The sequence below is a fragment of the Canis aureus genome, chromosome 4 (assembly GCF_053574225.1).
Source record: "Canis aureus isolate CA01 chromosome 4, VMU_Caureus_v.1.0, whole genome shotgun sequence".
NCBI lineage: Eukaryota > Metazoa > Chordata > Mammalia > Carnivora > Canidae > Canis > Canis aureus.
The window spans coordinates 28,242,487-28,270,148 of record NC_135614.1 but is presented as its reverse complement, the minus strand read 5'-3'; the positions used below and the strand labels follow the sequence as shown (position 1 = coordinate 28,270,148).

Below are 27,662 nucleotides of genomic sequence, written 5' to 3'. Positions count from 1 at the left end.
ATTTGTTCTAACTCTCTGAAGAAAGTCCATGGTATTTTGATAGGGATTGCATTAAACGTGTATATTTACCCCAAAGATACAGATGCAGTGAAACGCCGGGACACCTGCACCCCGATGTTTATAGCAGCAATGGCCACGATAGCCAAACTGTGGAAGGAGCCTCGGTGTCCAACGAAAGATGAATGGATAAAGAAGATGTGGTTTATGTATACAATGGAATATTACTCAGCTATTAGAAATGACAAATACCCACCATTTGCTTCAACGTGGATGGAACTGGAGGGTATTATGCTGAGTGAAGTAAGTCAGTCGGAGAAGGACAAACATTATATGTTCTCATTCATTTGGGGAATATAAATAATAGTGAAAGGGAATATAAGGGAAGGGAGAAGAAATGTGTGGGAAATATCAGAAAGGGAGACAGAACGTAAAGACTGCTAACTCTGGGAAACGAACTAGGGGTGGTAGAAGGGGAGGAGGGCGGGGGGTGGGAGTGAATGGGTGACGGGCACTGGGAGTTATTCTGTATGTTAGTAAATTGAACACCAATAAAAAATTTAAAAAATAAATAAAAAAATAAAAGAGAGAAGGAAAGTACAATAGAAACAGATATTACCTATATCTAGGAAAACAATAACATTTCTTTCTCTCCCAAAATATAGTAGGGGACTTTTACTGTTTCCTTTTCCATTAATGCTTCTCTGAACTGTCTACAGCCCTTAAGACACGCTTCTTTTACACAGTGGTAAAGCTGAACATAGTCACATGTAAAATTCCATTCGACTTGTGGCTATGCTCTTTATCAAGGCCACATTACACTGTTCTGGTGTCAATCCAATGTGGTGACACCAAGCTAAACAGCCTATCAACAAAAGCATTTCAGCATGGGACACATCAGAGTTTACCTACTAGCAGGAGTAGAGTTTTAGACTGGAATCAGTTTCCAGCTCTCCAAAAAATGTTCCTCCACTTTGTATCTACATGCTTATTTTGATGGGCCAGACGTCTGTCTATTGGCTTTGTTGCATGAATGAACTCATCACCGAAACTCTCCATATCCAACGGTTCATTGTTTTTAAAACACTATGAAGCATATTGGATATCGTCATAAGTTAAACTTCTTTTTCTTGGGGAAAATTACTTTAAAGCACTGAGGTAAGTCAAATTTGTGAATTCAAAACTTTTCTCAACTTGTAAAGTCAAAGTTGGATCCTGAATCTTTAAAGTTTTAGCAAATAAGGAAATTGAGAAAGCCCTGTTTGATGTGGCTGTCCTCTGATGACATATTTTTTGTTCATTAAGAAGCAGGCTTATTTCTAAAAAATGAGTCTCTTTTTCCCTTTGTGTATGAGTTTTTGTCATATTCTACATATAATATCAAATAACTCAGGTATAATTCTTTCCTAGGTTCCTTGTGGCCTCTTCATAGATCACCAAAGAGTTTTAGAGAAACAGCAAATAAGTTTTTGTTTTACTGTAATACTGTCCTCCATTCTCATCCCCACTGTGTTCCCAATTAGTGAAGTAATTCTTCTTATGCCACTCTTTGAAGAAAAGATTTAAAGAAGGCCAACATTTTAACATCTTTATTATGGTCCTTAAAACTGATAGCCATTTTGGAGGCACATAGCTAAAAAGGCTAATTCCTTCCATTTCTATCAAGTCAAAAAGCTCACGTGCTTCTGTCTGTTTCAAGGAAGCTAAAAGTGACCCAAAACTTCATTGTGTAAGTTTCAATATCACAAGTAAGTAAATCACAGCCCTTTTTAGCAGTGTTGTATACAGGGTGTGGAGGATATTCAGCAGGTGAGATTGTTACATTCATTTGGTAAGAAATTTAAACACCGAATGGAGTTACCAATACCTACACTGTCTGCTAATATGTAGGTCGATACAGTCTAGGTTGTATTTAAATAAGATATGAACAATCTTTTGTTTTATGTTTTCTGTAGTTTCATTAAAATCTTCAGAAATCAAAAGGACAATCTGAACCTCCATTTTTCATGTCAAAGTACTGAAGAGATAGAAGGAACATTATCTTGTTGCTGTGGCTCAAGGAATCATTTGACATATTAAGGAAAGCACGGCTATTGGGCAGATCTGACAAAATTAGCTCTGTTCTGTAAGATGGCAACATGTCTGGTACCCAGTATTACCCCACAGGTCATGTTACCTGAAATTTATAAATCAGGCAATGTAACTTAAATTGATTTCATAGAGAAATCAAGGGAACAATATGATGGTGCTGCTTGTTTGGGTGGTATATGCAAGATAATTCAGCAGAGACTATTTTCAACTAAGCATTGGTGACATTTGGGGAGACAAAAAAGCTTCTGACTAATTTAGAAGTTCCTGTATGTCTCATCCTAAAATGGTAAGATTCAATCTCCCTGTGTGCTTTCACATCTCCTTCTTCACCATGTCCAATTTTCTGCATGTTTTGCAAGATGCTCTCCTTTGATTATTGATTTCCCCAATGTAGTTGTATGAGTCCTTCCATCTGTCACTATTTAACAGTCATTTAACCTTCTTTTTCTGAGATTTCTAGGTCATGCTGGCATTGGTATTATAATCACCCTCATTTTCATTATCTGAACTCTTAGAAAATAAATTAACAATATTTATAATGTCAAAACTTAAACCAGCACTGTGGTGATACAAAGCACAACAATTAATTGACAGTCAAAGACAGATGTATTGTGAATACTCATAATTACAATATATTTAAGGTATACACTCAAGTTGCATCAATTGGTGTGAAACAACAATGGCTGATTCATTAGTGTGAACTTCAAATCACAGTTGGCAATAGAAGGGGGAAACATAGTGACAGCAACTATGGAAGATAAATAATCTATGCTTTATCTATTTGGTCGCTACAAACAACATTGCTTTCTGCACCTATATGCAGGCTGCCATATGGGTTTTATACTTTTCCCTGAACCTTTGACATCTATCACCAAAAATAAGATTCTCTGTGTCTCAGAGATGGAATTCCTGGGATATGGGACTCTCAGTTCTAAAACCAGGACAGTTGCTCATGCTAGCAGGACTCAAACATTATTCAGCATAAATTCTTGCAAAGTTTGACATAAGAGAACCATAAAGCCTATCATCTTATCAAGACATGATGAAACAATACATGGAATAGGCTATCTGGGAAATCATTATCCCCGTTTGAAAATGGATGTGCAGGAAAAGATGTCTGAGAATTGACCAATTGGACCTACCCAAAGGTGCAGATGTTCAGGATGGCTCAAACCAATATAACTGATGTTCATGACTTTGAAAAATAGAGGAGGGACAAAATCTGGCCCACATGAGACTAAGTCTCTGACTTTTATCTTTATACTTCATCAAAGCTAAACTATCAAATTCTAAAGTAAATATTGAGACCTTATAAATCCCTATTCTAATAGGTTTAACTATCTTATTATTTTTTTTTTGTTATTTGCTATAAGTAGGACAACAGAGCTATTATGACTCTGCCTCCTTCCCCCCTATAGCCAATGCTGATTGGTCATTTCCAAAACAAATATCCATTTGAAAATGAGCCCATTTCTATAAGTAAAGAATTAAACTTTTTATTTAGGGAAATTTTAGAGGAATGTATGAATGCACTTAGCTAAACTCAGTGAAAGTATCACCAGGGACCATTCCTGCTCATTCATCCAAAAGACTAACTCATATTTGGAGCAGCACTTTCCAAAACACAGAGATACTATGTTAAAAAATTGTGTAAATATATTTGAGGAACACTGGGTTTAAAAAGTGTCGAATGGTATTCCTTATTATAGATTCCATATATCTTTTAAGGTTTTATTTATTTATTTTAGAGAGAATGAGAGAAGATGGGGGAGGGGCAGAGGGCAAAGAAAAGAGAGAATCCCAAACAGGCTCCATGACCAGCATGAAGCCCAACCCAGGGCCCAATATCAGGACTCTGAGATCATGACCTGAGCCAAAATCAAGAGTCAGATGCTTAACCAAGTAAACCACCCAGGCACCCTGATGTATTTTTAATATGCTCATGTGCAATGAGCACATTAAGAGCTGGAAAAACAGTGTTCCACAAACTACAGCTTGTGATACACTGATATAAATATAATAAAATTTAAAAATAGGACTCTGTTTTAATTTCAGTTGAACTCCCAAGATGATGGGAAAACCAACTAGACCCACATACCAAGATGAGGTGTTGGATTACCCAAATAGGACTTGTGGCAGAGGTGTCAGAGAACTGATTTTGCAAACACTAGTTGACCATATATCTCGTATTCTAAAAAAGATGCTGGCTAGGCTAAGAGAAGAGTTTAGAATAGAGATGTGGAGTTTTTTTTTTAAAGATTTATTTATTTTAGAGAAAGAAAATGAGGAAGCAGGGGGACAGGCAAAGGGAGAAGGAGAGAACATTTGAGCAAACTCCTAGTGGAGTGTGGAGCTGGATGTGGGGCTCCATCCTAGGACCTTGTGATCATGACCTGAGCCAAAATCAAGAGCTGGATGCTTAACCAACTGGGCTACCCAGGTGCCCCAAGAAATGGGGATTTCTTTAGCGAATTTTCAGAAATGTTTATGTTTGCCTGCAATGCTTTACCCACATGAAGAAGGGTTAAGGGTACTCCCCTCATGGCAAGCAAATGATAGAGGGTTTAATGGCTCACATAGATATGTTTGTGTATGTCTCCATGCATTTTCAGGGTCAGAGGGAACTGATTTCTGATTTAAACATGAAAACCTAAATAAGTGAAAGAAAGACTATGGCTGAAGCTGCCTGCCAAGTGGCTCAAGAAAGGAAGCTAGATTTGAGGATCCAACTCACTATTAGAAAATCTAAGACTCTTATCTCCCTGGAGGAAGTGAGGCCAAGTGCAAGACAAAGCATCCTGAAACAATCCTGGATCCTGCACTTTTGGAGGTAAGGAGACCTTAGCAGAGTAAAGTCCCCAGATGCCCAGGATTTGAAGGACTCACAAGTGTACAGCCATAGGAGAGAAGGATTTATCATCAAAAGAACTGTAACTGAGAGAACCCCAGCTGTTCATGAAACAGCCTGCAAGGAGAAGGGCCAACCTAAACATCTGCCATTGGAAGAGCAAGCCAGCCGATAGAACCAGCAAGCAAGTGTGATCCTGCCTCCCTCTTCTCTCCCATCTCCCTACCCAACTCACCTGGTGTGTGGGAATGGGGAGAAGATGAAAAAACAAAGGAAGAAGCACACAAAAGATGCATTACCTATGTATCTCTGAATTTCAGAGTTTTCATTCTTACCCTAGATTTTTCATATTCTTAACTGAACCAAGACTTATTTGGAGACTCAGGTAACCAGAGGACTTATTATGATCCAAGAGTGAGTAACAAACTCAGAGCACCCACTGAAATTTTATTCAGAAGCAGAAGAATATCTACCCCTACAGAATGAATTTAGAAAGGCAGCTGTGAGCAAAAAATAAATTTGTGTTATACCCTACCATATAACACTCACCTAACATTTTGTTAAAAGCACTATTGGCTTCCTGTGAAGTACTTGAGGTCGATCCTGTCATTTGGTGACCCAGAGCCCCACTACAAGGAAGAGAAAGGCAAGCGCTGCCTTGCATTTTTTGTCACTTCCAAGTCTAGCATCTTAACTAACTCTCCCAACTCTATGAGGCATCTAGGTAGGTATGAATGTTCCCATTTTACAAAAGGAAAAACTGAGGATCGAATCTGGGACTTGACTTAGCTAACATCTAAAACCTTAAGCATTGACAGCTCTAATTTTAAGAACTCTTGTCATCCAAACTTCTTATTCAGTGCTTTTCCCAACATGTATGCTATTTTCTTTAAAGGACAGGATAAAGATAAAAGGTTACTTACAAACACTAGAATCCATTTCTTTTACATGATTGGAAATAATTTCTCAGTGAATAAAACTGAAATAATTATAGCTGTTGGTTTTTTTAGATAGCAACATCAGCTTTGAAATAAAGTCAAGAGTAGCATAAAACAGTATGACCCCAGGCAGAGTAGATTAAAGCCTTTTTCCAATCCCAGGCTGGTTGCTCTTTATAGCTGGATGGATTTTGTTTTTCTTCCCTTAAATAATTTTAGGTGGTAGTTGCGGAGGGGAAGCTCTTTGATTACACTAAAACAAAATCTTGTGTACAAGCAACTCCTTTGGCATAAAGCACAAGGCCAATTATCACTTTCTTTTTCCTTCCATTTTTTCCCCCCACTGGCACAAAATCTAAGAAAAGCCTCAAGGTGCAAATGATTTGCAGTCTATTTAACATCATGGTTATTTATTTTTATGAGACCTCATTATTGCTCTTTACCCTAAATTATAGGTACATTCTTGGCTCCATTTCCCACTCTTCACGAGCCCCAGAATAGTGTTTTTCCCCCTATATTTCTAAATAATCTTCAATACTTCATCAATCAAATATTTAACATCTCATAGATGATGTGTTGGACCAAAGCTAAGATCTGTGAAATCCAGTAGTCCAAGCCAGAACTTTGTGCCTATCTTATGACATTGGAGTTGTTTCTGTTCCTATTTACTCTAAACATTCCTTGAAGGTAACCACTCTCCATCTACATGTCCGGATCCAGTTCCTAGGAACTGAGAAAGTGTTGTAAATTGAACTATCCATAACCCTATAAAGGTCATGTTACCATTATCTCTTTTTTTATGAAAAAGCATACTGAGCCTCAAAAAGGTGAAATAACCTTCCTAAGTCAAAGGATATCTAAGAAAAGGTCAGAACTTGATTCCAGATACCCTGAGTTCCAGAGTCTGTGTGCTGATATTACATACACTCCCTGTCTTTGGTAATCCTTCCATAGAATGTTCCCTGTAAACTTGAGGAAGACAGGAAAGACAGAAAAAGGTGGTGGTGGGGTGGATAGACAGAGTAAGCAAGAGAATTTCATGTTATCAAAAGTCAAGTCCTCAAACTGAGTTTGAACCTGCTTTTCCAGTTTTACTACCACCACTTCATCCTACGTTCCCATTAAACTGGTCTATGCTGGCTATACTAAGGATAAGGAATTTTTAAAAATGGATTGGTATATTGATCTTCTAACCTGCAACCTGCTGTATTTGCTTATTAATTCTAGTAGCTTTTCATAAATTCCACTGTATTTTCAATGTAGATGATCATTTAATCTATGAATAAAGATATTTTTTATTCTTCCTTTCCAGTCTAGATTCTTTCTTTTCTTTCTTTCTTCTTTCTTCTTTCTTTTCTTTTTCTTTCTTTCTTTCTTTCTTTCTTCTTTCTTTCTTCTTTCTTTCTTCTTTCTTTCTTCCTTCCTTCCTTCCTTCCTTCCTTCCTTCCTTCCTTCCTTCCTTCCTTCCTTCCCTCCTTCCTTCCTTTTCTTGTCTCACTGCACTGGCTAAAACAATGCTGAGTAGAGGTAGGAAGCATGTATTTGTACACTTTTTAATAACAAAAGAATTATTTTTGCAGGTATTGGGTAAAGCTTGGTGAAGTTAAAAGTGAGTTAAGAATCAGTCCCCAACCTAAGGATGTCATGACCTGGTGGAAGGTCTCCTTTCACTGGTAAGATGGAAATATCAATATAAATAAAGCTGGAAATATAAACCAGGATAGGCCCTTGAATAATAAAAGTGACAGCAGCAATAGGAGCCTTAATATTTACAGAACGATTGATATGGGCCAGAATCTATTGAAAGTTCCTGATATATATTAACTCATTTGACTCTTCCCACTTATCCTCATTTTATAAGTAGGGAATAAGAGACACAGAAAGATAAGTGACTTGTGTCCCTATGGCCAGTATTCTTAAGTGCTACACTAAATTGCCTTCATCTTCATTAACAAGTATTGAGTGTCCGCTGTTTGCTAATTACTATGTCACTTTCAATTTCTTTAATAATCACAATAATCTTGTTTTATAAATGAAGGAACTGAGGTTCAGAGTTTAAGTGACCTCTCCAGGGTCACCCAACTAGCAGAAGATTCAGATCGAGGTGTCCTGAGTCCAAATTCAATATCCTTTCCACCACCCTCTGATTCCTCTTCAAATAGCTAATGTTTATATAATACTTTGAAGCTTACAAAATTCATGATCACATTTATGCCTTAAATGGCACTTAAAGGAATTGAGATTTTATTCACTAGACAAAGGAGAATTTTGGTCAGTTTTTAAGAGAAAGGAAAAATATGAAAGAGAGGAGTATTTCTGGAAGGCCAGGGCAGCATTGTGCTAGATGGATTTTCCAGGGCAAGTGTACAAGCCTAACAGTTAGGAGACACTGCAACTCTCAGGAGGATCCACATTCACCTCTGAACCTATGATTCCTTCTCTCCAAACTCATTTGCCAGTCAGGAGAAGTCCTGTTTTAAATAATGTTCCTGGAGGGAACTCCCAGAAGAACAGAGATAATAAAAGTATTTCTTGTGTCACTTCTTCTCCCTGCATTTAACTTTCAGGAATACTTTTGTTAACTGAGAAGAGCACACTAAGGAACCATTATCACTGATACAAGGAGAAAACGGACGGTAGATTTCCTCAGCCATGTCCTGTCAGTGTCAACAATTTAACTAAACATATAATAGTCATAACCTCATCAGTGTTAAATTTTCTAGGTTTCTGGCACATATCTCTTCATCTCCCTCATTAAGTTTATAGAGTGTTCTTTGGTACATTTGCTCAGTATGAGGATTTCAGTTTCAACTGGCATATATTTGAGTCAAATAGAGGAATGATTTTTCTGCCTTAAGTAGTTAGCAGAATAAGAGAACATATGAAATGGACCAATGCCCAAAGCCAGGTACTTGGCAAATAACAGCAGATAGATTTGACCCCATCCATCACAATCCTGCCCCATTCACCGTGGGTGCAATACAGGTAGGCCAACTGAGCTAAAAATGTGAATAGTTATTTTGTTTTCATTATCTTCCTTGCTGTGTGCCCTACACACCATTCCCTGCTCAGGGACTCCCCTTATTCAGAAATGGAGGCCTAAGGTCCTCATGATTACAATCCCACAAGGATGGTGACTCCAAACAAACTTCCCCAACCCAAATCTGTCCCAACCTCCCTTCATTTTATCCTAATCTTAAACATGTTAGCATTTTGTACTCAACCAAGTCAGATGAAAATGATGGTCAAAATATCATTCAGGCAAATATTTAAGTGATAGCAAGCTTGAGTGATTTCATTCCCAGGAGTGTCTGCATTTTAAAAAGGAGTACCCAGAATCAGGATTGCCTTAACCTATAGACAAAGGTTAACTATAAAGGTGGAACACCATGGAGCTTCAGGATGGGGGCTCTTCCAGCATCCACCAAAAATGCCCTGTGAGAAACAGCTAAAACTCCATTATCATATTTATACCTCGAGTCTCCATCTGTGACATAGGGATATAACCCTGACTTTACAGGATTATTATAATCTAGGAAAATAATATGACCTCACAGGATTACTATGGAGATTAAACTACTTGGTTAATAATTGTTACAAACCTCTTAGAAAGCTATCAATTACCATGCAGAAGTGAAAGGTTTATAGAAACTTCTGAGTTTTGCCTTTTACACAAGGAACCACTTGATCAACCTCCATTGCGGTTGGAAGATACGGGAAACCTCCTGTGGAGTGAGTCTATTTCAGTCAGATAGGGTTGTGACTTCTAGCTCTACTTGCCGGGTTCAACTACAGATTAGTTATCCTAGCTCTAGTTTCTCAACCACCCACAAAAAATACAGCCCTGACTTCTTAGATGGGCTAAAGAGAAACCTTTTTTACCACTGGTAGCAGAGGCTGTTTGGGACCTATTCATGAAGTTGTCATACTAACACTGTGTGAACCAGTAACAGCCAAGAATGTGCTTCAAGAAGAAAGATAAAGATGTACCTGAATGGCTCAGTTGGTTAAGCTCTGTCTTTGGCTCAGGTCACGTTCTCAGGGATCTGGGATGGAGCGTCGCATGAGGCTCTCCACTCAGCGGGTATCTGCTTCTCTCCCTCTCTCTCCCTCCCTCTCCCTCCCTCTCTCTCTCTTTCTCAAAGAAATAAATAAAATCTTTTTTTTTTTTCAAAAAAGAAGAAAGATAAAACTTGCGATGATTTTACTTTGAAAGAGATCTCGACTTAAAACCATACAAATCTTTATATTTTTATCTAAAATGGGTTTCTTAGACCTTCAAAGCCTGCTGTCTTCTTCTTGGATATTAAGGCATAGTGTATACCTTCTTTCACTACTTTGCATGCCGAATTTTCCTAGAATATTAGAGGTCTACTTGATTATATATAAAGGTAAATAAATTCTAGATATCTGAGGGACATTGAATTACGGGGAAATGAGGATTTCATAATTCCTGGTCAGATTATCAGAGAATAGTATTTAAGAATATCCTGACATTCACTTTATTTTACAGAGTGGGGAACTGAGACCTGAGCTTAAAGCCACATACTGGAGTTATGGCAGATCTGAAATGCAGACCTGTGGATAGTGTATGCACTCTACCATAGTGTCCCTTTCCCTCTGTCATTCATGCCATCAGCACTAGTCAATCAGAAGGTGCCCTTTCTTGTAACTACCCTGTTTTGCCATTGTTCTCTAGGAATTAATAAATCAATAGCATCCCACCCATATTTTAATCTTCTTCCTTCCTTCCCATGGTGTTCTCATATTTCCTCCTCAGGTTTCAGATCAGTGCTGTGAACTAATAGGCCTTTAACTCAATGGGCCACCTGCAGTATGTTCTATGGCCTATAGCCAGCGTGCATGCGCGAGACAGAAGAAAGAAGAGACTTCATCATGGGGATAGGAAGAATGCTGCCCCCTGCCAACCATCTCTGTGGTGGTGAGGCTGATGACAGCATGCAGAGCACACAACTCTGGCTGGATGCCAAACATCTGGGCTCAAAACCAAGCAACCAAGTTGTTCAAATCAAAGAAAAACTAATCAACAAATATTTTCAGTGCCTACTATGTGCATTCAGACAGCTGTGGTTAGAATGGATGACATTTGAGTCTTACTCAACCCCCCAAATTCCACTGCTCTCTGTCCCAGATGCCTGATATTATATTAATCAAATATTCATGTTTTCAACTGAGCATCTGTTGGCATATGTTGATGTACAGACAAAACCAAAAGTAATGAATTATTTCTTCAGTACATTAATGGTGCTTTTGTCAAGCTTCATAGAGTAAGACTGAGAATAGTCTACCTTAGGCCATTGGCCATTTCTAAGATTGCCATCCCTCTTGCTGTCTCCTGCTCTATCAGAATGCAGAGAAGCTAGGAGTGCCATGTTTCCTCCCACAGCTCCAGGGAGATATTCAGGTGAGGACACCACCAGAGGCAACATCTTTCTGAAATCACTGGTTGCCTCTAGGCTCCAAAGCACTCAATGCCAAGAGGGAACCCTGTGCATAATTTGGCATCTGTGGTGCTCCAAGAACAAAGGATATAATATCCCTTTGTTTCTGGACATCCTAAAGTTAAAATGACATCTTGGCTGACAATTATGATTCTGCATTCTTTTATAAATCATGTTATTTATGAAAGAACTTAAAGCAGGTGAATGAACATTCAGTTGCCTCGTTTCTGGCATTTCTCCTATGAGGACTGCCAGGGCCTTTACTAATATTACCACCAAGTACTGCAGTCATGAAATGAATAAAGTCAAGGGATTTGCTATTAGCATGCTTTAGGCCATTTACTGTTTTCATTCTTCAATAAGAAGAAACAGCCACTGAGGTGAAGATGGGAAAACCTCTCCATATGTGATGGCAGTCTCTGATTTTTCAAGGTCCCCTGGCTATTGTCAAATAGGCTTTGTACACACTTCAGTTAGCATAATCATGCTTGTTGTCTTCCTTGCTTTCACAATGACCTCTAAGCTACTCAAAGTCATCAGGTTCTTCCAGGGGCCTCACTCCTCATGGCACTATGGCACCAAGGACAAAGGCTTGCACAATAATTAAGACAGGGAGTTTATGGACAAGCAAAGAAGAAACCACTGAAGCCAGACTTGCTCATAACATTCCCAAAGGGAATTAGACATGCGAGAATCTGGAAATTTGGGTGTCTATATCCTGGAGCTCCTTCCTTAAAAGTATGAAATCAAAGACCCCATTGGTCATTTCCCTTTTGAACTCACCCTGCCCACTAGAGATGGGGACTTCTGTAGCTGGTCTGCTCCAGGAGCCACCAGGTTTTCTTACTGTCTGTGCTTAGCTACTTAAGAAAAAGTACATTAGGAAGTGTTTTTCTCAGGAATGTCACCTCTGAATCTCAGCTTCCTTTCCTAGGTACATGAATAAACCTGGACAACCTATGGAAAACCAAAAATTTCCATATCCAGGGACTATGCTGTTCTGGACAGTACCAGAAAAAAGATACCCCACTGGGAGGATGCACCTACAGACACATGGCTTGACGAGTGGAGCCGGGGCTGGATTTTGATCATGCTGACTTGCCTCCTCGGTTTGTGGAAATTTGGTAGTACTTTCTCACCCTTAAACCCAGAAGCTGGATCAGATTCTGAATGGTCTACCTCCTCTCCTCTGAGCTCCTCTCTGATCCCCTTCAGTACAGAAAATCCTCCAAGGCTCTAGTCAAGAAAGGCTTCCCAAACTGCTTCATCCACAACAAAAGTTTCAACTCAGAAGTCCAAACTCCTTTTATATTCTCAACCCCACTCCCAGCCCAGTAATGGTCTTACAGAGGAGAAAGAGTTTTGGAGAGGGTGGAGCATATCCATATCTCCTCTTGCCTCAATCCACATCCTACTAATTTAATTGCTTGAACTCTTAACCTTGTTCTACCTTTCCCATCTGACTCTTTACAACAGGGGTTCTCCACTAACTCAATGTTTTTGTTACCAACTTTGCTTGTCTGTCTGAAAATGGAAAGACAAAAATTCTAATGCTACGCTGCCTATACTGTGCCCATGCCAACTCCTCTGTGGAATTCTGTAACCCGAAGATGACCCTAGCCTACAAGCTGGAATTTCTTTACTATTGAAGAACTATTTCTGCAAAAAATTTTGAAGTTGTCATTTTCATTTAAAAAATAAGATGATAAAACACACACACAAGCCATTATTTGTAAAATGCCTACAGATGATGAAGAGGAATGCATATCAATATATACACATGCATGCAGATGAACAAGGGAGCACATATGTATGTGTCTACCCATGGAGGCCAAGATGAAACTTTCAACTGGAGAGTGGTTAAATACTAAGGAAAATGACAGGAATCAAGAGTGATTTCAAATTTCTTGTAGCTTTTCCTTCCACCACTCCCTCTAGACTAAAAAAAAAAAAAAAAGTGTTTTCAGAATTCCATTTAAATTTGATACTTAAATTAGCTTTGAAAAGCAGTCACATGGGTGGCAGATATGCAGGGGTTACCAAGCAGGGGTCTCATTGTGGTATGAGAATGATTGCTAGCTAGAAAGGGGGATTTTCTAGTCCTCTTCTGGTATTGCTTAGCTAAATAAAGTCTGACACCTCTGCCCCTCAGTGCTTTATATCTTAGATTCTTTCCAGGGTTTACTAGTGTTCTGTGGTTATATTACTTAAAAGTTATGTGGATATTTAGAATAATGACTACCATGTCCATGATGACCACCAATGCCACCACCATTATCATCCTGACTTCTTTTCTTTCTAGAACAATTTGCAATTGCCCAGTTATACCTGTACCTTAAGTGGTGAACAAAAAAGTGATTTCCTAAGTTTGCAAGGAAGAATAGAGATAGAATTTTTAGTAACTTAACCAATAAATCTGGGCGGTGCCAATTTCAAACTTTACAAATGCCAAAGAGCCCGGTACAAGACTCTAATTCTAATGATGGAAGCCCCTTCTAACTGGGTTTCCACAGTAGCTGTCAAGGGTAATAATGGAAATTCCAAGAAAAGCTTAATCTTCAGAGAGCTTGAGCTCTGCTTATGGTCCCAAATTTGGGCCAGGTGCTTTCCAAATACTCCCTAACCTAATAATTTGTGACTACATTCAGTGCTCAGTGTGTCTTTCTTTTACCATGAGGATGTATGCAACTGTTTATACTGCATATAACTTACGAGGCTGGACATGTCATTCATCCACTAAACAAAAAGATAGACTGAGCTTCTTAACCCAAAGAAATCCTAAATAAGGTCTTTTTAAAAAAGACCTTACATATGTATAGAACACGTCATGAATTTGCATGCCATCCTTGCACAGGAGCCATGCTAATCTTCTCTGTACCGTTCCAATTTTAGGATATGTGCTGCTAAAGCAAGCACAAGATCTATTTGAGAGACAGAATGATAAGTGGTTAAAATCACAGGTTTTGGAATCACACAGACCAGCAATAACTTTAAATATCTATGTTAAGAGAGGGTAGCACCTGAGAATACCCAGATGTGTTTTTTTGTACAGATTATTCTTCCCTTACCTCACCATATACAGTTGTTGGCACATAGATGGACTCCATAAATATTTACTGAACAAATTTAATCCATTCTCATATTGAACAAATTTACTTTCACTTATATGGGACTCCATAATTTTTAAGTAATCTGATACTGTGTTCCTTGCAATTTCTTTAAGGTAGAGTTTGGGGTTTAAGATATTGGTGTCTTTGTCCCACCTCATCTATAAAGCTTCCCTGACAATTCCAGTCTACCCTACTCTCTTTTTTCTGACTCCATTATACTTATTCCAGGTCCCACTCACTTTGGCACATACGTGATATCTTATCTTGCCGTGTAAAATGTGTTTCATAAACACATCATCCTTCCTAAGAGCCTATAAGTTCTTCAAGGGCAGAGGCCATATTTGATATTTATTTTGTATATCCCACAGCACGCAACACAATATAGAGCCCATAGCAGGCTCTGAACAAGTACCTGTTAAATTGAGTTGCATTTTAAGGACAGCATTCCATTGCCAGTGATGATTTTGTTTCAGAGAATTATCAAAAGGCTGTATTGACTACTCATTTCACCCAAATTAAGCCCATGGGTCCCTACACTTGAAGTGCTAGTTAGGAAGCAGAGGATCAGAAGGCAGCTGCTTACTTTCAACAAAGAAGTGATTGCATTTCAGCAACGGATTGCAGGATTTCACATATTAGTCACTAGCAGCTCCTAGACAAACCCTTTCGTGTTATCAAGTATAAAAAGTAACCAAGAGACATGTCAAATATCAATTTCCAATTACTTTTCTGTAATGCATTTCTGCTACTTGGGATAATTCCCAAGGGATCTGTTGCCCCTTATCAGCTCAGATCAGGCTTACCTTTCAAACAGGTAACACTCCACTTGGCAGCACACTGTTCAGCCTCAATATTAAAATGTCCTTCTCTGACACTCACATTCTCTTGTGAAGTCTTCAATATTGGCTTATAATGTCACTGGAGACCTGGCCCAAATGTGGAAGGCCTCCTGATATTATATACCCTGAAGCATTTGCATTGGAGTGGGATGGGGATAATAAACACCTGTGGTGAGCTGTTGTCACTAAGGTTTCCTAAGCCTGAACTTACATTGAGATGTTGAATGTGGGCACAAAGACTCGTGCAGCAGTGCAGCACTTTTGCATTGTCAACTCCAGCCAAAGGGGAAAGAAATAAGAGAGTCTTAACTTTGATACTCAAAACACAGAACAGCATTTCTACTCTCCAGATCACAGAAAGCAGGCCACAAACTAATTGAAAAAATCTTTGGTATTAGGGATGTTAAAACTGAGGATCTGCAAAAAAAACCAGAAATCACATGTCCCCTTTATTACAAAGTAATGGGAAAGAATTTGGAAAAACCAGGAAACATCTCTGGGTTCATAAATCAGCCCAGTTGGAGGGAAACGCAAATGGCCAGCACCTGGAATGAGCCTTCATCTGGAGCAGGAGAGCAGCGTAAGCTCTGCACTGTGATTAATGACTTGAGTGAAAGGTCTCAGTTGAGGCTGAACAATTAACTTGTTCTCTCCACATCTCAGAACTCTCCACAGCATAACTATGTCTTCCCTGATTGTTCATATTTACTAAAATGCAAGCCAGTCTGGGAAGCTTCGAACATGTCATCAGACTGTTTCTGACTATCGGGAGAGCCCTGGTGTTTGACAGGACTACTTTCATCAAATCATCTGGGTTGACTCCACATGCACGTCTCAACCTTTCAGTTCCTTTTCAAGTTTAAGAACCATCTTAAATGAGGCAATGGCATTGGCCTCGATCTGTCGAAGAAAAAAAAAGTCAGCTCAGAGGATTGCAAATGGACAGCATATGGCCTGGCTTGTTTCTGGTCATTCCCAAAAAAAGTTCTTAGGGAATTGAATGTCCGTGAGATTAATGGTTCCCTCCTGTCCTGCCTTTATCCTGTGGAATAGGTTTCTCTAATCTCTTTCAGGCCCTCTCGAGCATTTACATTAAACCAATCACTCCTCCTGAATCTACAACCAAGACTCTGATAAGACCTACTAGAACCTAAGGAAGTTTCCAAACCTCCTTCCCTTTCTCCTGGAGGTGAATGTTTAGATGGGAAAGAAGGACAGGTATCTCAGAAGTTCCTGTCGTATGTGGAAGTACCCAAGGAATCTGGTTGCTTCATTTAACCTTCTAAACCTGTTTTATTTGTGACAAATGGATGTACCAAATGTGGATATGGCTCTGCACATAGTAGGATTGGAAGGGTACTGAGTGCCTTGGCTAAGTAGTTCTGCCACACTGGCCTGCCATAAGAGCTGTCCTTTACCTCCCCTCTTGCCCACCCCATCCACAACTATTTTTATCAGTGAAGACTCCTGCCCCCAGAAGATATATCAAAAACAACAGTAACAACAACAATAACAGTATAGGAGCAGGAGCAACAGTGACATGTATATGGTATTACTATGAGTCACAAACTTTCTAAAACACTTCACTTGTATCAACTCATAGGATCCTCACAACAATGCCACTAAGATATGTGTTACTACTATAGCCAATTTACACAGATAGAATAGTCAAGTAACTTGCCCAAGATCACAAAGCCAGGAAGTGGCAAAGCCAGGATTGAAACACAGGTCTCAGGTTTAAGCTCTTCATGCTATCCTATAAGGTCCTATATGGTAACTACGCTCTCTAGAGGTAGTGGTCCCCATCCACAACTGCTGATGAGATTAGGGAAGCAAGCCTTCTAGCATAGCACCTACTTTGGAGTCAGGCTTCTTGAGTCCTGCTTCTGCTCCTCAGTGTGTAACATCCAAATGAGTTCTGAGTCTCTGTGCCTTAGTTGTCCTCATCTGTAAAATCAGTACCATACTAAGATCTACCTTATAAGGTTTTTGTGAGAATTGGTGAGATAATGTATATGCAGTACAGCACAGTGCCTAGAACATGGTAGTTGCTTAATAATCATAGCTTTGGTTAGTATAAATCTGATTAGCTAATATTACTAAAGCAGCTGGAAAAGATGAGCAGAAACAATCACAGCTTGGACTATAGGTATGGACAAGCAAGAGACTAGAATACTAGGATACTAAAAACTACTGGAGATGGATACCTACCTTCCTGCTCTGACCCAATTTAAACAGCCTCTAGGTTAGCTTATCTACAGGAAAGAAAAAACTCTACTTTTAAAAATATACTACATCAACAAAACAAAACAAAACAAAACAAAACAAAACAAAACAAAACAAAACAAAAGATGTCCAGACTGAGAGAATTAGATTCTCCCTGAAATTCTGGATGCAAAAGCAGGACAGTGAGGTATCCTTCATAGCCTCTTGTGGCTGCTCCAGCATCAAGCCTGGAGCTGCATCCTTCATTCTGCATTTCCTACATGCCCCTGCCCACCCCTGACACATCACATTCTTTGCATCAATACCGACTGGCGCCGGAACACACTAAATTGCCTTTGACTACATTTAACTGATCTAGTATTTTTTTATGATTCTTTCTTGTTGTACCATTTTTCACTTTTGACTTTATAATTCTCTGCTGACTTTAAATAAAGCGTTGCCAGACTACCCAAGGTGGTTTTTAATAGAGATTTAGGGGCTAGGTTGTGCTGTGGTTTGGATTCAGATTCTACTCCAGCAACAAGGGGAAATTAACTATGTGGTTTCATCTCAAGTGCCCATTTATACTCGGAATGGACAGAGGGTTTATCTTCTTCCAAGCCTTGTAATCATGACACTACAAAGTGATTTTCAAGAAATTAAAAATTAGGTAGCAATAGCTTCTTCACCACAAAACCATTACACAGTGTCCCTGTCAGCCCAGATGACTGGGATCTACAAAGACAGCAGGAGGATCACTTGCTGAGTGGCAGGGAGGAATTTAACCACATTCTGTCCTATGCCAAAGACAATGCTTATTCTCCTTAAGTTGGGGAACTCAAATGACCCTACACCAGCTACGGCAGCCTGCCTCCAGGCCTCCTCCCTCCACTGTGCTGTCCCTCGTCCCCACTGTCTTCTGCCCAGATGAGACACTGGAAGCCAGCTGGCCTTTAATCACTGGGAAAGGTGACCTGACTAGCAAAAAAACCCTGAGTCAGATAAGCAGTCAGTCCGCAAAATTAGCATTGCCTTTTTAGAGGAGAATAACCTTAAGTTAACTACATCTTGAAAATCTAAAATGAAATGAAATGAAAACTGAGTATGATTTTGGCTTTGTCTTGCTTTTCATGATTAAGTAATGCTTGCTTCATTACAAAGGGATAGACATAACATATATAAACTACTGAGAATGGAGGTTTTAAAAATATCTGTGTACCCATCACCAAGCTTACAAATAAATAAATCTCTTCAGTTGTTCCTCTCAGGTCTGACTTCTTTGCCTCCACTTACTGCCAGTGGTAAAAGCAACCTTGAACTTTGAGTTTTTTATTCCATGGTTTTCTTCCTCACTTTGCCACCTCTGAAAGAATCCTTTTAAACTATTGTTTTAATTGGCATTTTTGGACTTTATATGAATGATCTCATTCAGTTTCTTTCTCTCCCCATTTTATAAGTTCATCCATGGTGAATGTTACTCAACTTTATTTAATAAACTATTTGGGTTATTTCCAGTTTTTCTATTTGGTTTTGTTTTGCTCTTACAGACAATAGTGTGACTATAGTTCAAATTGATCTGAACATGTTCAATAGCTTGTCCTGGGTTAGTGTCCTGGGAAGAGAATTACTAAATTTTAGGGCTTGCATACATTCACTAGATAATAACAGATTTCATTCCACAGCAGATAAGCTAATTAATACTTCCACCAAAATAGCTTTTGAGTTTCTGTTGCTCTACAGCTTTGTCAGCACTTGGTAGTGCCAGATTTTTAAATTTGGCTGAACCAGTAAGTACAAAATATATCTAGTTGTTTTAATTTATACTTCCACATTTTGTTTAATCATTGAACAATGCTTAGGTAGTCTGAAGAGAAATTCTTCATTCAAAATAAGCATGAAATGCAATGTTTACATAAAGTGGGTGTGATTCTATGGCTACACAGAAAGATACCATGTATGACATATGGGGCACCTGGGTGGCTCAGTCGGTTAAGTGTCTGACTCTAGGTTTTGGATCAGGTCATGATCTCATGGGTCAGGAGATCAAGCCCCACATCAAGCTCCCTGCTCAACAAGGAGTCTGTTTGATATTCTCTCCCTCTGCCCCTCCTCCCACTTGTGCACACTTTCTCTAAAATAAATAAACACATTTTTAAAAAAAAAATAAAGATACCACATACACAGACATTTAAGAATTGATATGCCTATTTCTCTATCTGCTATCATACAGCAGGACTGGTAAGCTAGAGCCATAGGACAAATCTGGCCCACCACCTGTTTTATAAATAATTTTTTACTGGAACATGGCCATTCATATTTATGTATTACCTAAAAATATTTTCACACTATGATGACAGAGTTGAGTAGTCACAACGAAGACCACCTGGCCTGCAGAGCCTAAAATATTTACTATCTGGCCTTTTACAGAAAAAGTTATTGACCTGTGACTTAGAGCATCTCTACTTCTTTGCATAGAACCTCACATTCAACATGCTCCCTTGAATCTGTTCCTTCCAAAATGCCATTCCTCATAAAATGGCTTTACCTTCCAACAAAGTTATCCAGGCTAAAGGCCTGACAGTCATCTCCTGCTCTTCTCTCCTATTCACCCTCTACAACTAATTAGTGAATATTACCCAAGTATCCAATCTTCACACCAGTCCTGCAAAGTCCTCTTCCCTACACCAAAGGCCAGACCTTTGTTCAAGCCTTGCATAGACTTAGGCAACCCTTCACCCAATGACTCAGTCCTTGGCGTTCCCATGTTTCACAGGCACTCATAACCCTTTACCACATTTGTTGGAGTTTCTTTCTGTTATCTTCACCTCAACTGTAAATTTTTTTAGGAGGAGGGCAGAGAAGCCTTGGGAAAAAAGATTCCTTGTCAGTGTCATTCAGTGTTGTGGTCCTTGAATTATTGTATGTGGAAGAATCACCAGAAGAGCTCATTAAAAATAACAGATGCTGGGGTGTCACCTCAGGCCCACTGAATCTGAAGCCCAGCAAGTAGGTGCTCAAGCATCTTTACCTAACAGATGCTCCCTGGGAGATTCTTATGTAGGCTTGAGAAGCACATATCTAATCAAAGCTTCCTGGATACTCCCCTTAGTTCTATCCTACCCTACCACATTGTCCATGATGGGTAGCTAGTGCTGCGGAGGCTTCCCCCACACCTTTGCTTGGATACTAGAGCTTCCCTAAATTACTCCACACTCTTTCCGGGTCCCAGAAGAAGCCTGATTTGAGAGGATATTTGTATACTTTATTTAGGGCTGAATTCTGATCTTCAGTCTTTGGTGTTCATTGAATTGGTTGTGTTCCTAGTTAATGAAAGGATCTACCCCCTACCCTGAGCAACTTTATTGCTCAGCATACAAAAAATATGAATCTCCTGTTATAACTTAGTACTGTTTCCTTGCATATACCATACCACCTAGGACCTGCCCAAGGGAAAAGGCATGTAAACATTTGTACAATGTATATAAGAATGTGTGTTTTTTCTTAAATTTTTACTATCTTCTTCATTTTCAACATATTACAGATCATTTAATATATAAAAAAAACAAATGTTAATAGAAGGGTTAGACCAACGACAATACCAATAAGATGCTGTTAGTATTTATTAGAGATTTTTCTTATTAGACTTAATTTTTTCCTAAATTGCATGTGACCCATTATCATTATGCTTGGTGGATAATATAACAAAACAAAATTACCAGTCCATTTTACTCAAGGAGAAAGCCTAAGCTTCCTTGGGTTTTATAACACCAAGCATAGCACAAATTTAAGAAATTTTTCCAGTGCTGCACTCAGTGATTTTTAGGGGTCTATTTTCCCCAGAGGCATGTAAGTACTAAAATTGCATTGGATTGCGTTTTGCTCTCAGCGGGTGAGAAAGTGCATAGTCAATGGGTTATTTGCCATTCTTTATTTCCATTTTATGCAGTCACACGGAGGTATCTCTCAGGTGGTTGTTGAAGTTTACTAGACACTCAGGAGCCATCTTGTGCTTTCTCTAAATGACATTTATAATCTATAACCAAAGGGGTTGTCTATGAAGCCATTGGTGCAGTATACCTAAACTCTGCTTTGTGTTGATTCAGGTTACAGAGACCAGATCTTTTCCTATGAGATTCCAACAGGGGGGAAATCACATCCATGTATCTGAACAATATCTATAGGTCTACAAACAGAGATACAAGGTCTGATTTAGGTGCTGATAATGACAACATTTGAAATCAGTATAAAGGGGATAAAGGCCTTCGGAACATGCAGATCAATGAATAACAAAGGAGCTACGTAAAAACCACATCAGTGATTTTGCTAAATCTTTATTAATCTATTAATAAAAGCACTAAATTCTGTAAATACAGTGTTAGTATGCTTTCTTTCAACTGGATATCTCCAACTAACCATCACTTTCATGCTTCACTAGGGCTCTGATCATTGATGCTCTTAACAGGATTCCTGAAATACTGAAAAAGCCAGAAGTGCTTTCTTGAATCATCAAGAAAAATCAAAATTCATTCAGTGTAGTTCTATTGTTAAGTGTACGTTATCGGGGGGCAGCATGGAACAGAGGGAAGAATGCAGTCCTCACAGCATTAGACCTGGTTTTGAACCTCACAAAGGACACTTATTAGCCCTTGGGACCTTGGATAAACTACATAATATCTCTCTAAGCTTCAATTTCCTCATATAAAATGGGGATAATATCTAGCTTCAGGAGATATTTTCAAGATTAAATGAGACCATGTACATATGTAAAACACCAGCACAGTGCCTGGCTCTAAAGAAATCACTCGGCAAATGGCAGCTAGTATTAATGCTAATGTCTTCCTTCCCATTTTCAGTAAATCGGTGATCCATGCGATATACCCATGTACCTCTTTACTTTTTTCTCTGTACCTCTTTATTTACCTGAATATTTGATTCGTATATATATCCCACCCTTTAATAATGATGCAGTATAGAAAGTATATTGTGGATTCTCAACACTCGGTTATTTAAATTTGAAGAAGCAAAGGAATGTTTTCAAAGAAACTTTCTTCATCACAGTCCTTGGGAAAACAAAGTTTCAAAGTCCCACAATGGTTAGTTACAAAACACCCAAAGCTCCTGCCTTCTTTGGATCTTTTATTATTTTTACTAATAGTATTACTTAAGTAAAATATTAGCATATTTTAATAAAAATCCAGATACTGAAAAAGCTAGGGTTTTTGTTTTGTTTTGTTTTGTTTTGTTTTGTTTTTTGTTTTGTTTTGTTTTTACCCTCTTCTACTTTTTGCTACTCCAATCAGGGTATTCCCCCAAAAGTAACTACTTTAGGGGTTTGTGTCTATCCTTTAAAAATTGTTTCTATGCATTTATACACACACAGGTGTACGTTTCTGTATCTGTGTGTGAGAGTTTTTGTGCTTATTTTAAATACATAAATTCTATCCTAGTGTACAAATGTTTTATACTCAAATGCTTTTTGCTCAAAAATATGTCCTGAAGTCATTCTGTGTTAAAATCTTATTTATCTTACTTCTTTTTAATCTACCTTAACTTTTAAAAAAAAACTGCTGTACAGCATTCAATATCATGATTTACCATATTTAACCATTTTTTCCTGATAGGCATATAATTTCTCTTTGCATTTTTTTCATTATAAGAAAAGCATTGCAATGAACATCATTCTATATACTATGCTTTGGACATGTGTAACTTAGGTTATACGTTCTATGAATTTTATTTCAGCCTTTTAAAAAAACCCAATTTATTTTGAATCATGGTTCAAAATTTAAAAATAAATACAAGAGTACAGTGAACAGTCTTTCTCCCACCCTAATCGTGCCATGTACCTGTTTCTCTTCATCCATTGGTAGTCATTATCTATCATTATCCATCTTTCAGAGTTTTTTTTTAAACATAGATTCTCATTGTTCCATCTTTTATGTATAAATAATGGCATGCTATATATATTGTTTTGTACCTTGTTTTATTCCCTTAATGATATATACTGCATAGACTCACATATTAAGTATGTAGGAGCTTCCTAATTCTTTTGAGAGAGTCACACAATATTGTACAGATTGGATGTACCATAATTTAACGATTTCTCAACTGATAGCTCTTTTATTTTATTTTATTTTATTTTTATTTTTAAATTTATTTATTCATGATAGTCACACGGAGAGAGAGAGAGAGGCAGAGAGAGAAGCAGGCTCCATGCACCAGGAGCCCGATGTGGGATTCGATCCCGGGTCTCCAGGATCGCACCCTGGGCCAAAGGCGGGCTCCAAACCGCTGCGCCACCCAGGGATCCCCTGATAGCTCTTTTATTATTTCCCTTGGTTAGCTAGCATATCTGCTCTATAATAAATACTATCATATATATGTCATTTTACATATGCAAGCATTTCTGGGAGTACAATTGCTGATCTGTTTTTATACTAGGCTGCTAAGAATTTTATTGCTGATTTCTTTGAACACTTCACATATCAGAAACATATATAATCTATCATTGCCTGTGATATCGTTTCCTAATATTTTTTAAGTTCACTGTCTTTTGACTTTGCATACTCTTTTCCTCCCTATGTAAAAGGGTTTTAAAAAATAAAATCAATAGGTCTTTGTTTTTTAATAGGTTAAAATTTTTAATAGGTTATGTATTTTTAATATTTAAAAAATATTTTAACAGGTTAAATTTTTCAGTGTTTTAGGGTTTTATATATATGTATATGTATATATATTTTATGTAATTATAATATTATATATATTGTTATATATATTATTATATAATATTATATATATATATATATATAATTATAGCTTCCTTCAAATTGAGTTCTCTGTTTTCTTTAAATACTTTTATGGGACATCTGGGTGGCTCAGTGGTTGAGTGTCTGCCTTGGGCTCAGGTTGTGATCCCGGGGTTCTGGGATCCAGTCCCTCATCAGGCTCTCCACAGGGAATCTGATTCTTCCTCCACCTGTGTCTCTGCCTCTGTGTATCTCTCATGAATAAATAAGATCTTTAAAAAAAAATCTTTGGTAGTTACATAGTTTCATAATGAATTTATATTTTAACAACAACAAAAACACATTGATATATTAATGGTCTTCAGTTTTCCTGGAATATGATAGGTCTGTCCATAACTTCAAGTCTTCTTTTGCATCCTTCTACTGGGTTTTAAAGTTTTCCTCATTAAGATATTATATATTTTTGTTAATGTGTGATTATAATATTCCCAATTTATTAACTTTTATGTTGCTTCTGCAAATGGTATCTTTCATGGAAAATACTCTCCAACTAGTTTTTGTTCCACTAATTGTATGTTAACTTTATGCTTTACTTCATCATAGAGTTCTTTTGTTAGTATTTCAGTTGGTTCTCTTGAGTTTCCAATTGTCAAGTCAAATCAAATCATCTGTAAGCATGACAGTTTGGCCATATGCTTTCCATTTTCATGTCTGTTGTTTCTTTCTCCTGTCTAATTACATTGGTTAGTATTTCCAGTAAAACATTAAATAATAGTGGTGGTAACAGATACCTTATCTTGTCCTCACATTAATAAAAATGCTTCTTATGTTTGCCCATTACGTTTGACATTGGCTTGTGGACTGAGATGGATGTTTTATCACACTAAGGACATATACATCTATTTTTATATGCCTTTTACCAAGGATCATTATTGAATTTGGCAAAGCTCTTTCTGTATCTGTGGAATTATGGCTTTTGTCCTTAGACCTATTAAAAAGATTAAATAAATGGATATTCTAATATTTAAATGTCATTGCATACTTGGAATAAATCTCAGTTGGCCATGATATTTTACTCTGCTATTTATGCTGCTGGTGTTGTTTAGAATTACTTTATTTAGGATTTTTGTACCTATATTCATAGCTGAGATGAGTATGTAGTTATTTTCTCTATAATCCTTGTCAATTTTTCTGTAAATACTTTATGCACTTCATGAAAAGAATTTAGAAGTACTATATTATCTATGTTCTCCAACAGTTTAAATAGCTTTGGAATTACCCCTGTGGTGTGTGTCATCCAGTTTACACCAACTCACAACAGTCAACTATGTACATCTCTTCCGAACTCCATAATGAGTGATGTCATATAGGTATTTTGGAATCAGTCATGGTGGAATATTTATGCCACAGAAGTTGGCAAACACTATAGATCAAGGTGTTTTTATTTTTTATTATCCTCCTCATCATTATCATCAGCATCTGCATAGACTCCATTGTTAAATATTTAACAGAATCATCTTCTTAACCAAATCACCTTCTATTCTAAAGTTTGGTAGAACGACCTGGACTTGATAGTTTTGTGTGGAGTTGGGAGAGGTCATTATGCACTTGATTTGCTTATGGAAATCAATGTTTTAACTTTCTATCTCTTCTGAAGCCAGTTTAGAGAAATTTCATTTTCTTAGAAAATTATCCACCTTACCTAGATTTTTATATATTTGCACAAAATTCAACAAATTTGGTTATTATGAATCTTTTAATTTTCTCTTCTGTGAATTTTCATTTTATGTTTTGTATGTTTGTGTTTTTTTTAATTTTCCTTGATTTAATTTTTTTAAATCATCTCTTGAATTATTTATTATACTCTTCTTTTATAATTTATTTATATCTGTTTTTAGCTTTAATAATTAATCCCTTCTGCTTTCCTTTGGTTTACTTAGCTGAGTGTTTTTTGAGTCAGGTACTTCATTTATCTTTTGCATTCTTTTGCTTTTAATACATGTACTGAAGTATATGTACGGTTTTCTTCTTAGAATGGTCTTAGATCTATTTCATAGGTTTTGAAGGCAACGACTTCATTATCATATTTCTCTGGCTATTCTACAATTTGAGCTTGTATATTTGACTTGAGATTTAAGAGTATTAAAAAGTTTCTGAGTAGAAGGGCCTTTTGCAGTCTGATTCTCTTATCAATTTTTGGTTTCATCATCCAGTGACTTGAGAATTTTTATACTTCCTCTCCTACCTGAAATTCATTAAAATTTATAACTCAGTATATTATTATGGAAGACTATATTTGCCAAAAATAGAGCAATATTTCTGGCCTCACATACTCTTCTAGAACTTTGCTACACCCCATCAAGAGGCAGAACCTATTTTTCCTTCCCTTAAACCTGAGCAGCACTTTGGTAACTACCTTGATGAACATGAGAGAGTTGAAGTAATGCTACATGAATTCTAAGATGTGGGTCATAAAAGACAATATGGCTTCTGTCTGGCTCTTACTCTTTCTTGGGAATCTTCTGCCCTTTGAACTCAGCCATTATGGTATAAGGAAGCCTAAACTTGGAAGACCACATGGACCCCACATGGAGAAGAACTGAGGTCCCCAGCTGATAACCAGCATCAACCACCAAGCATATGAGTATGTGAATTCTCAGATGATTCTAGTTCAAGTCTTCAATTGAGGCTTCAGACATTAAAGAGCAGAGATAAATCATTCCCCCTGTACTTTCTTGGAATTCCAGACCCACAGAATCTTTGAACATAATAAACCACTGTCCTCACTATATGACCTCTTTGTCTCATTTAATGCTCTTTTGCTTAAATTCTACTTTGTGATATTTAGACTGTAACACCTGCTGTAATCCCTGTTCTATGCTTCTGTTTCAACTTTTCTGAGTCAATTTGTCTCTTTTTCTCTTATATAATAGAGAATTGGATTTCGCCTTATGATTCAAATTGAAGGTATTGAAACAGATAAATTAAGTATATTTACATTTTGTCCTATTACAAACATCATGGGTCTTAGCTCTGTCATATATTTTATATGGGCAGAGCTGAGTAGTGGTGACATATCCTCTGCCTCTCAAAACCTAAAATACTTGATATTTGATCATTTACAGAAAATATTTGCTAATCTTTGATGTAAATTATAATACAGACTGCAAATAATGGTCTATTTAATCACAATCTTTATTTCTGCTTTTTTGTTTTTGTTGTTATTGTTGTAGATCTTATTGCTTAAACTAGCATCTCCAGGGCACTGTAGACTAGCCCTTCCTTGCATATTCAAGGACTGTAATGGGAATGTTTTTAACCCTTTGTTCCTCTCTATACAGGTTGCTGTAGGTTTTTGGCGGATAATTTTAATCAAGTTAATTTTAATCAAGTTGCCATGTATTCCTTATTTACTAAGAGATGTGG

General features: G+C 37.6%; 1 protein-coding gene, 1 long non-coding RNA gene and 1 other non-coding gene across 11 annotated transcripts in view; 1 reads left to right on the top strand and 2 right to left on the bottom strand.

Moving 5' to 3' along the window:
- The window catches only part of LRMDA (leucine rich melanocyte differentiation associated), a 1,018,367-nt gene that overhangs the window by 160,844 nt on the left and 829,861 nt on the right, over positions 1-27,662 (bottom strand). For 2 of the 9 annotated variants that reach the window (XM_077895116.1, XM_077895123.1), the window contains one exon: positions 9,898-9,920. The exons of the other annotated variants lie outside the window; for them this stretch is intronic. In XM_077895116.1, coding sequence (XP_077751242.1) covers positions 9,913-9,920 — 8 coding nt within the window. In that variant the 3' untranslated portion in view covers positions 9,898-9,912. Of the gene's footprint in view, positions 1-9,897; positions 9,921-27,662 lie in introns of those variants that run through there. 9 annotated transcript variants of the gene reach the window in all.
- On the top strand, positions 857-7,179 carry LOC144312402 (uncharacterized). The gene is made up of 3 exons (XR_013377861.1): positions 857-1,155; positions 1,953-2,374; positions 4,701-7,179. It is a non-coding gene; the product is annotated as an uncharacterized LOC144312402 (long non-coding RNA).
- Positions 14,146-14,252, bottom strand: LOC144313142 (U6 spliceosomal RNA). Its single transcript, XR_013378867.1, has one exon. It is a non-coding gene; the product is annotated as a U6 spliceosomal RNA (small nuclear RNA).